This window comes from Ursus arctos, unplaced genomic scaffold, assembly GCF_023065955.2.
Source record: "Ursus arctos isolate Adak ecotype North America unplaced genomic scaffold, UrsArc2.0 scaffold_7, whole genome shotgun sequence".
NCBI classification, from domain to species: Eukaryota; Metazoa; Chordata; class Mammalia; order Carnivora; family Ursidae; genus Ursus; species Ursus arctos.
This window is the reverse complement of record NW_026623089.1, coordinates 54,236,923-54,253,582: the sequence shown is the minus strand read 5'-3', so window position 1 is coordinate 54,253,582 and position 16,660 is coordinate 54,236,923. Positions and strand designations below refer to the sequence as shown.

Below are 16,660 nucleotides of genomic sequence, written 5' to 3'. Positions count from 1 at the left end.
ACTCCTAAAAAGATTTTGCTTCAGGCTTTTGTTTTGTTTTGTTTTTTTAAAGAAAAAGAAAAATGAAAGGAAAAAAAATGAGAAGATCCAGTGTCTTTTCTTACAACATAGTCCTTTATTGCAACCTTTTCCTCAGTTTAGAAAACCGTGTCCCCATGAGTGGACACTTGTAAAATGTTACAAACAGAACTAGGCCTGTCACGCACGGGCTGAGACGCCCACCCTGGTAGGCCCCAGGTCAGACGGCACAGAATGGTCTGTGCTTGTCAGGCAGCAGGTCCTGCTTCCAGAAGGCTGGTCCACAGGAAGGGAGTTCTGGGTGAAGCCTCCGGTGGGGCGGCCATTCTGCGGGAGAGAGGCCCAGGTCCCACATAGGCCTAGGGAACAAATGGACCTGACCTAGGCCACAGCCCAGGCAGGGAGGACTGAGAACCCCAGTGAGGCTGTGTCCCCAGGACTCTGGCCACGGATGCAGAGGCCACCATCACAAGTGAACAGGGCCTGCATTTATTCAGATGAAATCACCAACCACTTCCACTATGGAGATTTAACCTCGGTCTTCCAAAACAGACCCCCTGCGATCGGAGGCCTCTCCCAGACAGAGGAGTCATTTATGTACTTAACACGGCCAGTGGCAGGCTGGGCCTCCACAGTGTCATCGGGGTTGGCCAGGAAACGAGACGCACAGAACCCCAGAGGTTCCCACAGGGTCCCCCGCCCCCAGCATCAGCTGCAGTTTTGTCCCTTGCAAAATCCACTGAGACAGCAGCCTAGCACACAGGGCTTCACCTGCGAGCCCCCTCTGCTCCCTGAATGCGAGCCCAATGGCAAGCCGGCCAAGGGTCCCGTTAGCTCAGCTGCCTCTCCTTAGCTTCTCCAGCAGCTGGCTAGCCAGGCTTCAGTTTTAACCCACTAGCTTTATAAAAACTCATTTTCTGTTTGGATGGGCTAACCGGGAGGGGAGTTTGTCTAATTCTTTCTTCTTAAATGTAACCTATGGTATATAATCAGGACCTAGAAAAGGAAACATAGAACGTTTTGTGAAAATGAAGGACCATAGGGACTAATAGTTTGAAATCAGGCTCCTATTAACAACCTGGGTGTTGCAGAATGCATGGGCTTTCCCACCCAGGATGTGACGGGAGAGGCTCGGGGTGCAGGCCATCTCTACCCCAGCTCCCCTTAGCTGGTCTCACCACACAGGCTCCCCTTCCTGCCCTAACAGGATGCCAGCCATCAGAAGACCCTGCTCTCTCCTGCTCTGAGAGCCCTGAATGCCAACACAATGTGCACGCACACACACGCACGCACACATGCAGGCACACGCATGAGGAGCCTGGGGTAGAGAAGGCCGGCTATACCCTCCCTAAGACCAAAGGAATCCCTCAGCCAGCACAAAGGCAAGCAGACCTCTCGGAACCCAGAAAGAATCCTCTAGGGGTTGTCTTTTTTTCAATGGCTCTCTCTGTCTCCCTCTCCCAGTTTTGGCTTTCTGTAAGTTTTGTGTCTGATCGGTACATTCCTGGTGTCTTACTCCAGGAAAAGGGCGTTTGCCCTTTGGCATTTGTCAGACAGGGACCGCTGTCAAGCAATCTGTGCCCCCCCCGCCCCCCATGGTGGCAGTACCTCGTGTCCCGCCCCGCTCCAGCTCAAGGTGGAGACTGCCGCATGGTCTTCCAGCTTGAGGAGACGAACAGGTCCCGGCTCTTGGCCAGCCGAACCATGAGCCGCCCCACGTAGAAGCCACTGATCTGGCCCACGCCGTCGTTTCTCCCCATGGCCAGGAGGAACGTCAGCGCCCCTGTGAAGCAGACACGTGCACGCAAATCAGACCCCCGCCCACCATCTGTGGGCCTGCAATTCCCACAGCACAAACCCTCCTGGGGCCTTCCGTCGGAGGACAGGGTCGTGGAAGACTTGAGGAAGATGGGCAAGCCCCTGATTTATTTTTCCAGAGCTCTAGAGGGATGTTTTCCCTCACCAGCTCTGAGAGTTTGTTCCAGCAGTCACTCACCTTGAAGCTCGCAAAGGCTTCGGACGTCTAACCAACTCTTAAAACTGTGAAGTACGCGGGGCTTCCTTACCTGGCTTATAGGCCTTGAGGGGCCTCTGTTTCATGGAGTTGACGATGTTGGTCACGGCGACGCTGGCATGGAGGCCCGCGTGATAGGCCATCTTGGGCTCCTTCACATCTGCACAGTCGCCGATGGCGTAGACGCGGCTGCAGCCCTCCACCTGGAGATACTCGTTCACTCTCAGGGCGCCATTGCTGGCCAGGTGACTGTCTGCCGGGCAAAGCCAACCCTGAAGCCCTGCTGCGTGGCCACTAGACCCGGGAGAAGACGACCCTCTGGTGCTGGTCAAGCCTCCCTCCAAAGGACATCCTTAAGAGGCAGACACCCCACCTCATTTAGTTCTGCCTCGAGTCCCCACCTCAGAGCTCTTCCCCCAAAGTCAAGGCTACTATGCCAGGATGGAAACCAGTCAGAAAGACAGCATGTGCCATTTTAGACGACGTGTATAACTTTGTAAATTACACGATCAACAATGATTCACTTACAATGACTACGTTGCGACTTAGCCAAGTCTCAAATTTCCCTTTGAACATGGATCAGATTTTTCAGGTAAATGCGGGCCTCTAGTAAATGGTAAACTTTTCTTTTTAAGGGACTTGAAGGAATTATTTTTGAAAACATAACATTAAGACAAAGGCATGTACAATTCTGGGCTCTCTTTCCATTATAGGCACTCAACCCCACCCCCACGCATGGCCTGGACTAGCTTCCTTCTGCGATTGGCCAGTTCTTTCCTGCAGGACCCAAACAGGAGCTCCTTGTCCAGAAAGGGTGCTACAGAGTAAATGAGAGCGACCTGGGACACAGCAATCATGAGGCCTGACAAGAGTCACAGAGCCTCTGGCTCACACACGGAGGCCAGGACTCCATCATCTCCTCCCAGCCTCCAGTTAGCTGGGGAGTTCATTATTGAACCTAAGGCCACATTATTTCCTCTATTTCCCAAATGGTCATTCCAAGCTCAGTGGCCAAACATGTGGATCAGGGTCTGGGGAAAACAGCACACCTGTGAATAAACAGTAAAAGGCCTGACCCAGGAATTCCCTCCCCTCTGTTCCCAGAAAGTGAAACAATGGATCTTTCCTTCGCTCTGAAACCTGTTCCCAGCTCTCACCACGAGGGGGCGGGCTCCGATTTTGAAAGACTGGTCACCTGGGCCACCTTGGCCTAAGTCAGGGCCACAATGGAGGAAAGCACATCAAGAGTGGACCCAGACCTGAATTTAAAGTTTGACGTCAACATTCAGAAGAGATCTGAGCTGTTGCGCTGGAGGGGGAGGAAGGCAGGGCGACGCTGATTCCCGGGGGAGAGGCCTGCAGGGCCCGCAGCGGCCGGCCAGTGAGGGGGGGGCCCTGGGGAGTGGGCCGCGGCTCCTGCTTACCGAATGCACTGTGGTAGGCCGAGCTGTTGATCCTAATACCGTTGCAGACGATCACCAAGTTGGTGGCCACTTCTGTGCCTTTGTCCGTGTGCACGCGGATGCACTCTCCATACTCGTTAAGACGCAGGTCCTCCAGGTTGCTCACCCGCTCACCTGTCAAGCGAGATCCGTGAGCAGGAGGCCGGCAGGGGCGGGCACGGCATCCAGGCTGGGGCCCAACTAAGCGATCCTTTGGCTCCTGCCTTCCTCCCTGCCCCTCTGACAGTCCGCCCTGCTGCCCCAACACACACAAGGTGGCTATCCCGCCCCCCAAAGGGTCCACAGGCAGGAAAGTTCCCAGAAGCAGTGTGGGAAAGTGAAGCTGAATTTCCCAAGAGGTTCTGGGAAAAGCTCTCCGAGGAAGACCCCAACCACACAGCCGGACTGCCGGCCGCACCACCCTAACCAGGCAGGGAGGCTCTCCAGGCACACCACCGACTGAGCTGAAGGCAGGAAACGTCCAGAAGCTCGCCTGTACTCCACACTGCCTCAGAGTAAAGGCGGTCACGGTACTGCACAGCCAGGTCCAAGGAGACCAAGAGCCGGGAGGGGTCTGCACAGAGCAGACCATCATCCCTGGGGAGGGTGCGGAGGCTGAGCCCCATGAAGAGTGCCGGTCACGGCGCCTGGGTTAGGGGGTGGCGCTCTCCCCTCCTGCTCTCCACAAAGCTCACACTCCTCACCTGGCTCTGAATACAAACCAAAAGAAAAAGAAAAAAAAAAACCCATTCTCTCTACCACAGAGACATCGTAAGTCAGGTCAAATCCTTGAGGCGATTTTTTAAAGCATTCAGCAAAGTGGTACCCCCTCCACCGTGCCCAGCACAAGGCCAGGACAGGGCTGCCTCCGCAGCCGGGAGTCCCGTGAGCACCAGGCCTCTGCCCAGTGTGGGGACAGACACAGCCTCCGGCCGGACAAGACTCAACTGCTCGACCCCAGGACCAGGACGCAGAAGGCCCTGGAGCCAGGCCAGGGAGGGGGCAGGCGGGAGGGGGCCTCGCACGCACTCAGCAGCAGCTGCACGCCTTTCTGCAGCAGGATCTCCTTCGCTTCTTGCCGGACACAGGGCAGCAGCTCCTTGTCGGCAAGGGCCACTTGCGAGTGGATCAGAGTGACCTGGACAAGGGACCACAGGGCAGAGAAGGAGCCACTGAGTCTCCGGCTCACACAAGAGGCTTACAAACACGTCAGTCTGTCTCCCTCCCCCCTCCTCACCCCCCACCCCCAGTTTACTGGAAGGCCCCAGAGAAGTCATCTGCCAATGTCAGCCCCAGGTAACGGGAGACTGGCCGGCCGGAGCCCGCATTTAGTCTACGCCTGTTTCAGAACGCGCCAGTGCGCCCCACCCCACACCCACCCACCCCAGAGCCACGGGGAAAATTGTTTTCCAGTGTTGTTGGGCACTGATAATCATAGTCTAGATGTAAGCCGTTGACATTCTAGCTGTAAGTCGGCAGGCATGTACCTGAGAGCTGGCTCGAACACTGGCACTTCCGGCACGTCTACCTGCTGTCTGGGTTAGCAAGGGCAAGCGGGGGGGCAGCCTGGCGTATACTCAAAGCTCGGGCTTTAAAGTCAGACTGCCTGAGTTCAAGTCTCATCTCAGATACTCGGACACCTCCCGAAGAGTCCGTCAAGCAGGGATCCGGTCCCACCCACAGGAAATTAGTGATGATGAATTGAGAAAACATGTAGAAAGCGTGTAACTCAGCACAGACTGAGTCCTGAATAAAGGCGGGATACTATGGCTTGTATCTGTCCTACTGAGTGACTTCCTACTTCAGCCTGGTCTTCACCCCCTACATCAAAACTTAACAACTTTTACATCACTCACTCATAATAATGTCCAATAATTTGTCAGAGAACAACCGTATAATTAAATTAGTCCATATTGATTTTACTTTTCAAAACCAACCTGCCTTTCCCTCAGGGGAAAGAACCAACCACAGCATCCATGTGGCTCTCAGAAGCCAGTCTGGCATCAGCTGCAAGCAAGCTCTTGCCTCAAGGACCCGTAACTACCACTCATCACTCGGCCCACCGCCAAGCCTCGACATCTGCAAGGACAGTCTCTCGCAGGTCCTCCCTCCCCACCCCCATTAAAAGGGCCATCCTAGGGGCACCAGGGTGGCTCAGTCGGTTAGGCGTCTGCCTTTGGCTCAGGTTATGTTCTCAGGGTCCTGGGATCGAGCCCCGTATGGGGCTCCCTGCTCAGCGGGAAGCCTGCTTCTCCCCCTCCCTCTGCCCACCCCCACCACTTATGTTTGCTCTCTTTCTCAAATAAATGAATTAAATATTTATTATTTATTTATTTATTTATTTATTTATTTTAAAAAGGGTTATCCTGCTATGGGCGCTGACCCGTCCTTCCCCAACACGGGCAGTGAGGGGGGTGCATGGCAGGGACCCCCATGTGGCTATTCAGGGCAAGGGCTACTGTCTCTTGAAGAACAAAGAGCTGCTGTTTGCCCCAGACAAAATGCCATCTGTGGGTGTCTTTGACCAGGCCAGCTGCCATCAAACAGAGAGAATAAAAGTCTACATTTACGTCTCAAGAGGCTGAACACGGCAGGAGACACAAGAGCGCACCTTCTGTCAGGTATCCCTCCTAGGCTCACTGCCCCTGGTTGGACCGCAGGGCAGGCCCCCTCCCTGCATGAGGACATGCCCTGGCTCTCCAGGAAACACTGCCAGCAGAATGGGGGACATCAGGGATACCCAACTGCAGAGACTGGGGTCTGGGAAACACGTGTTCGTGGAGCGCCGCTGCCCAAGCCCCAGGTCAATCCCCTGTGGTCCTCGCATACCGCACAGAGAGCCCGGGCTCTGAGAGTCCAAAGACAAGGCCGTGTGCCTACCTCTTTCTCGGGGAATTCAGTTTTAACCTCCGCTGCCATCTCCACTCCAGCAGAACCGCCTCCCACCACCACCACCGACTGTGAGCGCTGGACCTAGAGCGGAAGGAAGCATGAAACGCACCCTCAAACCCAGCCTGCCCTGTGGCTTGGCCAGGGTGTGGGCTCCTTGGCCAAAGAAGAGTCCAAACTTGGGGTCCAAATGTGCTTCCTCAGGGCCAGGTCACACTGGGCATCACCCCGCCTGTTCTCGCTTGGTTCTGCTTAAGCCCCACAAGCCAGGTGGCACCACCTGCCCACCGTTCAAGGGACCATGGCCCAGGTCTGTCTCAGTCCATAGCCAGGATCCTAACTTCCACACTCACATCTGTTCGTGATGGTGCAAGAGGCTCCCCAGGCTTCTCAGAAGCTTGGCAGGGAGGGCAGGACCCGGCCATAGTCACAGTCACACTCGCCTTGGGATCCTTCTCTGGGGCTCTACTCTTCGTCTTTCAGCGATGCCAGACCCTGCCCACCCCTCAATGAAAACTGCCTGAGGTCACGGATCCACACCTGTTCTGTAAAACACAAAGGCCTGTGCAAGTGGGACCCCAAGAGAGGCAAATGGGACCTCACTACATGAGGTCAGGGGTGCTCCTATCCAGACCTCGATGACGGGGACAAAGGTCTCTGCCAGGGAGTCTCGTCCTACTAACTCTCCATCTTCGTGGCTGCACCCGGGGGGGTCTCCTTGCTGCCACCCGACGCGTCCCCACAGTGGTTCCCCTCTCCCCGGGCCCCGCCTGACCCTCGCAGCCCCGCCCAGCCAACAGGCAGCTCACCTGCTTCACCATGTCCTCGTAGGCCTGGATAGCCGCCTCCCGGCTGGAAACCTCATTAAACTTGCCCGGAAAGAGCCCGGTGCTGCCAGTGGCCAGGATAAGGTGTGAGAAGGGCAAGGCCTGTGAGAGGCAGGAGAAAAGAGGTGAGGGCGGGCCTGGGCTTCTGCCTGAGACTGGGCCCACCGGGCAAGGAGCACCAGGTGGGAGAGGCCTGGGCACACCGCAGCCACTCTCCTCTGAAAGGAGCAAAGCCATCACACTGAGCAGGCCCAGGGGAAGCACTAGAACCCGGGCAATAACTCAGGGAGCGGCGCGCGTGCTGCCGGGCCGCCACACACAGAACTGGGAAGGGCGCGCTCCCACAGCAGCGGCCAGGCCGGGCAGAGGAGACCGTGTGCAGACAAGCAGCACTCCAGCTTCCTGTGTGGAGTCGGTTTGGAACCTCCTAGGTATTTCCCAAGAAACTTCCCCTGCTCCCACAAAAAAAGGAAGGGAGGGCGGGAAGGAGGGAAATTCTATTTAGAGCCTAAATACATAAAGTTGACAAAACCAGAGCTGCTCTGGGGGGGGGGGGTAGCCTCTCAGCCCCTTCCCCATGGAGGCCCGAGATGCCCTCATGGTCCCTTCCAGGGCTCTGGAAAGCACCGTCCGAAGCACTGGACAAGGAGACTCGGTCACCTTCCCAACCAAGAGATTCCTCAGCCCGAAAACTAATTCAAGGAACACTGATTCCCCCGAAGTCACTGAGGACAGAAATTGTGTCCTCTAGGGCCAGGCTGGAGGTGGCCCTTACCACGACATATGGCAGCTCCCTGATGTACCCCCAGTCACTGCAGGGGTATGCCAGGCTCCGGGCTCTTCCCAGGGCTGGGGAATGCAGAGATGAGTGAAGGCCTCTACCCCAGCGACCTCCCAATCCGGGGGATGTGGGATCATGTGTGTACCTACCCTTGGATTCCACACAGCCAGCAGGGCCCCCACAGGCCAGCCAGGCCGGGGCCTGGTCTGGGACACCAGCTTTCAGAGTATAGACTCTGGGGTGAAAACTGCCTGGGTTCAAATCCTGGCTGAGTCTCTTACCAGCTGTGGGATCTTGGGCAAGCCACTTAACCTCTCCGTAAAGTGAGGCTATACGACCTCCCCCACGGAGTCAGGATGGGCACGGAAGGAGACTAAGGGAGGCTTAAGACAGTGCCGGGCGCACAGGAAAGGCTCAGAAAAAAAAGTCTGCCACCACATTCCTGTGGCTGCTGGGGCCAGGCCTTTGCTTATGAGGAACCTGTGACCCGGCCAGCACCATGTGGGGGCCATCGATGACTCGCCACCCTTGAGACCATCCGAGGCTCCTCCCGCAGGCAGCTGCGGCCCCGGGGGGCCTCCTGAAGCCAGCTGAGGGTCGGGTCGGCCGCCACCACGCTCACCTCGCCATCCTCGAGCAGCACCGTCTGATTCTGCAGATCTATGCCCACGACCAGCCCCTGCCGGAAGTTTTCCTTGAAGGTCACAGTGTAGGAAATGAATGTCTTTTTGGCAAACCCTGGGGAATGGGCGCAGAGGAGGTCAGAGAGTAAAACTGGGCTGCCCTTGGGAAGCCAAAATAACTCAAAACCTTTCCTGAGGGGTGTCCTTGGCCAAACAGCTGAGCTGGTGGTATTCCCGGCATACCACCGCCCCCTACAGCACCCGCCTGGGCCTCCCCAGGTCCTCAGGGAAGTCCAGCTCTCACTTCTACAGCCTTGATATGGGAGCTGCCAGTGACCTTAAGAATCTCCAGAATTTAGGCTTTGCCCTAAGTGGCGAAAACCACCCCCAGACCCACAGTGGCGACAAGACCACTCTCACAAAGAAAGCCCCAGAAAAGAGTCCATTACCACTTTCCACGGAGGCCCGGAGGGCTGCCACGTTGTGGTGGAAGGAGTCCTTCATGTCGACCAGCATGAAGGGGATGTTCAGAGCCTGTAGCTGGCTGGCGGCAGCTATCCCACCGAAGCCCCCACCCACGATCACCACACGCACAGCTCCCACGTCCACGGACACCTGGGACCCCATCGTGAACCAGGCCCTGCGGGGACAGGAGGAGAGACCACATCAGAGTCAGGGGGCTCAAGCACTGGGAAGGAAAGGGGGACTCACAGCAAGAGAGGCCTCAAATGCCAAGACTTGATCTTTTATTTATTTTCTTATTTTTTGTAAACTCTACACCCAATATGGGGCTCAAACTCATGACCCCAAGATCAAGAGTCACATGCTCTACTGACTGAGCCAGCCAGGGGCCCCATGACTTGAACTTTTTAAATTATGTAACTGTCTATTAGCAAAATTCCAATTTTCTAACATGTGAATTAAATTCCAGAGGCACAGGGTATACCCTAATTCTATCCCATTCCCCAACCACCAGTTCCCTTCTCCTAGGCATCCACTATTACTGCGTTTATATGAATCCCTCCAGGGATATTCCGTGCACCGACAATATTGCTTTTTGCACACATTAAACAAATCGTTGTGTATTTTTCCCTCAGTGTATTTGCTCCCTCGACAACATCCATTAACTGAGTTCCTGCTTTGTGGCGTGCTCTGTGCTGTGGACACGCCATGATCACAGACAGATACGGTCTTTGCCCGTATAAAGGCGGAACTTGCAGACTCACGGGGCTGGGTGGATGAGGCAGACACACAGTAACAAGAGGCAGGGGCGCACCAGTGGGGAACCGGCAGGACAGGCCACGTTAAGGGAATGAACCACACTTCTCGAAGTGCTGCACTGGGCACACACTGGACTCTGCCCCGCTCACAGGCCACCACCATGAGCCCCAGGCCGAAGGAGATCAATCAGCAGGGTATGCCGATCAACCCGCAAAATAGGATGTGGTACGACGAAGGTCATGACAGCAGGGTGGGGAAAAGGGGCCTGCGGTGGGCGGGTCACTCCCCTGAGCATTCCTGGGACAGTGCAAGTGCACCGAGACGGCTGAGCCACATCCCCCAGGAGAGGAGGCAGGAGGCAATGTCTGCGGTAAGAAAGAGGGTAGGGGAGACACACTGATCAGGCAGGCTCCGGTCAGAAGGAGCCAGGCACACGGGGAGCGGTCACCTGTGAGAGCGTCTGCAAAGGGCAGAAGCTAGATCTGCCGGCCAAGTGTGCCCCAGGCCCACACTCACACAGGGACTAGGGCAGCCTGACCAGCTCCTGGCAAACTGAGAACCAACTTTAGTTGAACCCCTAAGGAGCTAAAATTCAAGAACCGTTGCCTGGCACCGAATTGGACACGAGAGGACATCTGAGGCAGAGGACAGCACTGGGCTGGGTCACTAGATGCTGAACTGCTGAGCACAAAGGAAAAAGAAAATAGCCGTTTGCCCAGGCTCTCTGAGCCAGCCTGCAAGGCTGCCCACCAGGCTCAGCCTCCTGAGGGCCTGCGTCATCTGGCGCGTCCCAGACTCTGCTTCTACAGAGGGCAGAGGGGCCAGCCTGGGGCTGCAGCCAGGGGCCCTGTCCCCAGCCCAGCTCAGCCCGAGAGAAGGCGATCGTGGTGCAGGCCTCAGGGCTCGCTCGGGTGGGAGCCCAGCTGTCTGAGGAGCTGAGATCCTGAGAGCATCCTGTGGGGAGATGCTGGCTCAAGGGCAACGGGCCATCAAACCTCCTCCAGCCTGTGCCAGGCTCCAAGGAGAGGCAGAAATAAGTCAGGCTACCGGAGAGCAACAGCAAGGAAAGAAACAAAGCTTCCCCTGCACAGAAAGCAGCCAGAGAAGCCAACAGCTGCTGTGGACTTCAGGGAAGGGATGTTAGGGCGAAGGGGGAGGATGCAGAGAGGAGGAGGACAAGGAAATAAGAAACTGAACTTAACCTTTTTTTTTTTTTAAGATTTTATTTATTTGAGCGAGAGGGAGAGAAAACACAGAGGGAGAGAGCAGAGAGGGAGAGGGACAAGCAGACCCCCACACACACACTGAGCAGGGAGACCAACGCGGAGCTCGATCCTAGGACCCTGAGACCATGACCTGAGCCAAAGCAGATGCTTAACCGACTGAGCCACCCAGGTACCCCAGAAATTGGACCTCAAACTTGAAGGTCAACCTTGAAGGACAGACAGCAAGCTGCCAAAAGGCTCAATGGGGAAGCGTGTTCCAGGCCATCTGGGACCCTCTCAGGCAGTACCAGGAAGGGGAAGGCCACTGCTCTGTTCTGCATCATCTGTGGCCTGGGGCACAACCCCTCCCCTCTCTGGGCCACCATTTACCCCCTGTAATGGGAGGGGACACCCTGAGGTGTCCTTGCACACGTAAGTTTCCAGGACATGGTGACCCCCCCAAGAGGGCCCCCAGATCTCCCCACGCTCATAGAGGCAGCTTATGGACCTCCAGGCACCGTTCTCATTGGTGTTCAAATGCCCACTGCTTCACTCCTCCCCTGGGGGAGAGAGAACCTGGGCATGGTGGGGGTAGCGGGAGGTTTGGCACAGGAAATTAGAAGAGATTGAACTTTGTTTCTCACTGGCTAAATGGTCCCCAGTGTACTGAGGCTTGCACATTCCACCCATTTTACAGATGAGGAAACTGAGTCCTCAGCAGGGCTGTGACCAAGACAAGTCCCCAGCAAGCAGTGCCACTTTCACTGCTCCAGGCCTTCAGAAAGGTCATCCAGAGCTGGTCCCCTGAGTATTCATCAGGCTGAGTCTGCCAATTGGGCCAAAAAGAGAATATTTCCTGGGGCCGGGATCCAAGAGGGCCCAGGGACCCAGCCAGAGGTCAGGAGAGGATCCCAGGAGCCGAGCAGAGCCTGTGAAAGTGGAGGGCTATGGAAGAGGTGCATTTCGCCGGTCCCCTTCAGCCCAGCCCCCTCTGTGCCAGCCTGATCTTGGGGCTAGCAGCCCGAAAGGAGGTTGGGAGAACCCAGAGAACTCGGTTTCCAAGCTGGCGGGGCGCAGGTACTAGAGAGGATACATAGCTTGTTGGGGAGACGGGGTCTGCCATGGGTCACCGGACCACCCAGGGCAGCTCAAGGAGGAGCCTTGAGAAACAGTGGGGCCAGGGGCCTTCACCACCAAAGGCAAAGCTTAGGTCACAAAGTCCAGTGGCAGGAAGGGAGGGGGTGGAAGTTCAGGGAACAAGGTGGGGAGGCCAGGAATAGAGGTGACAGGAGCCAGCAGACATGTGTCACGCTGCCAGGGCTGTTCGAGGCCTACCCCCAGGCTGTAACCACCCAGGGAAGAAAGCCCAGAGACCGCAGCATAGGCCTGATGGACAACAGGTTGGCCAAAGGAGTTGAATCCCTGCTCCCTCAGCCCCCAAGCATCATCACTGCCCTTCCCCAAAGGGCCAGTAACCCTGGCCTCGCTAACCCTTCCGGGACTCCCAGTGGAGGGACTGGGGCCTGAGGGCACAGCCAGGCCCCTGAGGGGCTGCCATAGCCAGGCCAGGGGAGGGGAAGCGCTTTTACACTCCCAGCTGCTTGTGCCTCTCCTGGAATCGGTCCCTCTCTCTCCCCTACTGGCCTCTGACACTCCCACCCGGGGAATGGGGCCTGGCAGCTCTCCAGCCCATTCCACCCTTCCTCTCAGCAGCCTCCCCTGCCCACGGCCCTCGGACACACCACCCCTCCCTTGGCCCTTCCAGTGCCAATCCTTGCCCGGCCCGGAGGACAGCTAGACTCTGCTAGACCACAAATTACTCTGGGAACACCAAATCTGTGGGCTTAAGCCACAGACCCGCGTTCCCAGGTACATACCCTAAAGGTAGTCAAAAAGCACGTGTGCCACTGAGGACGTCGGGTCCTACGCTCAGCGCTAACGGTAGTGCTGTGCTAACAGCCTCAATCCCCGGGGGACGCCACAGGCAATCGAAACCTCCAGACGTGGCAGACTACTCTACCATACCATACGATGGAATATTCCGGAGCCGTTTGTTTTCAAAATGGATGATTTTTTACATGAAAATTCCGCCTATAACTACTCCACACCCACAACACGTACAAGACCAAGAGTGAACCCCGAGGTGAACTATGGTCTTGAGGGGATTATGTCCACGCCGGTTCATCAACTGTGGCCAATGCACCGCCCTGATAAGAAAGGCTGATAACGAGAGAAGCTATGGCTGAGCAGCGGCCGGGGGCACGCGGGAAACCGTGGTACCCTCCCCTCTGCTTCGCTGTGACCCTAAAACCACTCTAAAACACCAAGTCTCAGGGGGAAAAAAATGTTGTCCATGAAAAGTCCAGTAACAGATGTAAAGCCTAACCCCACTGGGGGTGCTTGGGCGGCTCAGTCTGTTAAGCGTCTGCCTTCGGCTCAGGTCATGATCTCAGGGTCCTGAGATGGAGCCCGCATCGAGCTCCCTGCTTGGTGGGGAGTCTGCTTCTCCTTCTCCCTCTGCTCCTCCCGTTCGTGCTCTCACTCATTCTCTCTCAAATAAATGAATAAAATCTTTTAAAAAAAAAAACAAACCCTAGCCCACTGTGTACAATCAGACGCGGACACGTAATGATTCCATCGGCTAGCATTCATCGTGCTTCTATCCGTAACTCTGCACCCGACAGCTTTGCATTTTTGTCCCCATCTTGGGAAACAGTTTAATAATTTGTCCAAGTTCAACCCTCGACACTCTGACCGGAACTGCGTCCAAACCAAAATGCTAACGGTGGTCACCAGGTGATGTTTTTACTTTCCTCTTTGAGCTTTTTTTTTTTTTTTTTTTTTGTATTGCTTAAAAATTTTTAACTGACTACGTCATTTTTATCGAAAGAAGAAAGGTTTAAAAACAGGGCAGGCCTCCTACCTCTATTTTTACAAGTTGAGAGATGCCTATGTATTACCCTAGTTTAAAGTATACAATTCAGCGGTTTCTAGTCCATTCATCAAGTTGTCCAACCATCATGACAATCTAATCCAGAACATATGCCTCACTCCCCAAAATACGCTCTTATCCATTAGCAGTCCCCCTCCGCACCCTTCCTCCAGCCACTGGCACCCACTCATCTCTGTCTCTGTCGAATCGCCCGCTCCCTACCTTGTGTGTCTGGGCTTCCTTCCCCCAACGTCAGCTTTCCAAGATTCATCCAAACTGCAGCATGCGTCGGGACTCTTCCCTTCTTACGGCTACCATGCCATGTATGGAGACACCACGTTTTGTGGCTCCGTCCATCAGCTGATGGGCGTGTGGGCTGTTCCCACCTTTGGGCTGTGGTGAATAATGCCGCAGGGAACATTCGTGTACAAGCGTTTGTGTGGACATTTGTGTTTAATTCTCTTGAGCACATACACCTCGGCGTGGGATTGCGAGGTCGTAAGGTTAACTCTAGATTTAACTTTTACAGGAACTGCCAGACCCACCATCTGATTTTGAACCGAACATCAAGCCCGAGAGAGTGACCCCAGAGAATCTTCACTACATCAGTCTAGGTTCAGGAATGTTAGCGTAAGAGAAGGCCCAAGAGAACTCATCCTAATTGTCCAGCACCTCCTATGGGATTTTACCTTTGCCGCCCCCAACACACACACACACACACACACACACACACACACACAATCTGGTTTATGCTTGTATTTTCTCAGTAAATCCTGTTTTCTCTGCCAAGGACACCAGCCCGACCCCAGGAGGGTTCTTCTCCAATAATACAAACAAGGGCCTGTTAGGAATCTACTGAGAAGCGCGGAAGTTACATTTATGCCAAAGCTGTTAAGAGGTCATGCCTCAGAAGACGTAAGAACCATGTGGGCTCTGACCAAAGCGAGGACATGGCCCCCGCATTGCTTCATGGAGATTACCAATAAAACATGCCGGGTTTTGAGTCATCCCGGTTACAGCAAGGGTAGATTTCCACAGCCATGCTTCCAAGTGGCTGTCTGGATGAGGGGGCCACTAGAGTGTGGCTCACCCTGAATGCCCCGCACAGGTCAGGGAAGGGGGGCAGGCTGAGAGTCGGCATTCCACGGCCAGCCCCCCAGGGGACGCACACTGAATACAACCCAAAAAAGACCGGTTTCTGAAGAAAGAGAAAGTCTGAAGAGGGGGCTGTGCTTTCATGCCCCAGGAGACAGCAGCTCTGGGCAGACAGGTTCATTCAGGTGGCACACACCCACTCAGGGAAAATCAAGGCGGTGGAACTTGGACACCCTCCTGGGAGCAAGTCACTCTGTGGTTCCTTCAACATCCGGACCAGTGGTCTGCTCCCTGCCCGTGTCTGGACCCCGGATTCCTCATTTCACTGCCAAAGACCAGCTGACCCTGGAGGACGCCCACTCGCCCAACTCCACCCAGGAACTGCTAAGTAGTCCTGAACAAGACCAGGCGCAAGTCTCCTCCCCCCACGTGGAAGCCCTCTGGATGCTGGCTTCGGCCCAGTGCTCCTTGGAGGGCTCCTCTGTGATGCAAGGGTGAGGGCAGCGGGGTCTGAGAGTTTGGGGGTGCTAGCATGGTCAGGCGCACCTACACACACCAATCTGAGCAGGCCTCCCTGATATTTTACACATTTACCTATTTTACCTGCTGGCCTCTGACCACAAGGTACCAGCTAGCTGCGACACCTGAAAGCCCCTTCCCAAACTGTCTGACCCTCTGCGCTGTGCCTGTCCCTCTGCGGGATCATCAGCTTCCCAGGGCTTCTCCCCTCCCCACGCTGACTGTATATCCAAAGGTCAGAGGGGCTCTCCCTGGAGGGGAAAGGCGGGTGTTTGCTGGGTGGGGTGGGAAGGAAAGCGCCCAACATCACCCACTAGAAGCAGCTCCGGGTGGATTTCAGGCTTCCTGGCCTCCCCAGCCCCACCAGAGTTAGTGCAGGACCACTGGCCTTCGTCCCCGCGGAGCCTGGGGCTGCATGGGGAGAGAAGCGTACCTCCTAGCGCACCCCACGCGAGTGGGTACTCGCGTAAGCCCAGGCATTGCCCCCCTAGAGACGGAGGCTTTCCTCCTGCCCGGTAACACTAGTTTCCACCCAGGGATGACCCTCGAGCACTCCCAGGGTGGGGGCGTGCGGGAGAGGCCGCCCGCCTAACGCGGGAAGACTTCGCAGAAGTTTCGAGGGGCGGATGCGGAGGGGGCGAGTGGGGCGAGCTTGCCCTACCCTCGCCGGGACTCAACCTCCCAGGTTTCGTGTGCTGGGAGAACTGGAGTGACGCAGGCCTGGGCCCGGTTACCCCGCACGACCGCCCGCCCCCGCGAGGGCCCCAACACCGGCGCACCGACCTCCGGCCCCGTCCGCCGCGTCTTCCAGGCCCGGCGAGCCCCCTCCAGGCGTGTGTGGGGCCGAGCGGGCGCGGGGACGCCGGGTCCCGAGAGTCCGCCCCGTGCGCCGCCCCCGCCCCGGCCGGGGCAGCTCCGGTGTCGCCACGCGCCGCGGGCTCCTCCCGCCGGGCGTGGGCGTGGCTCGGCGCGTGCCCGCCCCCCCCGGCACCGCCCCCGGCACCGCCCCTGCCCGAGAGAGCCCTAGCAACCAGGAACGCCTTCCCGGTGCCTCCAGCTTCCGCCACCTTGAGGCCAGGCAGGTCGGAAGCTGC

At 56.4% G+C, this 16,660-nt stretch overlaps 1 protein-coding gene across 6 annotated transcripts; it reads right to left on the bottom strand.

Moving 5' to 3' along the window:
• Window positions 1–95: 95 nt before the first annotated feature.
• Window positions 96–16,491, bottom strand: AIFM2 (apoptosis inducing factor mitochondria associated 2). 6 transcript variants are annotated; one of them, XM_057308648.1, is made up of 10 exons: window positions 16,350–16,491; window positions 9,044–9,234; window positions 8,594–8,709; window positions 7,173–7,292; window positions 6,355–6,447; window positions 4,423–4,612; window positions 3,457–3,609; window positions 2,085–2,285; window positions 1,627–1,801; window positions 96–399 (listed from the first exon to the last, which is right to left on the bottom strand). In XM_057308648.1, exons 2-9 carry the CDS (start codon window positions 9,219–9,221, stop codon window positions 1,650–1,652), a joined length of 1,203 nt encoding a protein of 400 aa, XP_057164631.1. In that variant the 5' UTR covers window positions 9,222–9,234; window positions 16,350–16,491; the 3' UTR covers window positions 96–399; window positions 1,627–1,649. The 6 variants fall into 6 exon arrangements, with proteins under 6 accessions (XP_057164631.1, XP_057164629.1, XP_057164630.1 ...); XM_057308646.1 differs by having other exon boundaries at window positions 96–377; window positions 16,350–16,490; XM_057308647.1 differs by having other exon boundaries at window positions 96–345; window positions 16,350–16,490.
• Between the last annotated feature and the right edge of the window lie 169 nt (window positions 16,492–16,660).

Coding starts and splice junctions, on each gene's coding strand:
- AIFM2 (XM_057308648.1), bottom strand. CDS start 9,221: ATGGGGTCCCAGGTGTCCGTGGACGTGGGAGCTGTGCGTGTGGTGATC. Junction 7,293..8,593: donor TGCTGCTCGAGGATGGCGAG/GTGAGCGTGGTG, acceptor TGCCTCTCACAG/GCCTTGCCCTTCTCACACCT. Junction 2,286..3,456: donor GGCCTACCACAGTGCATTCG/GTAAGCAGGAGC, acceptor TTTGCCCGGCAG/ACAGTCACCTGGCCAGCAAT.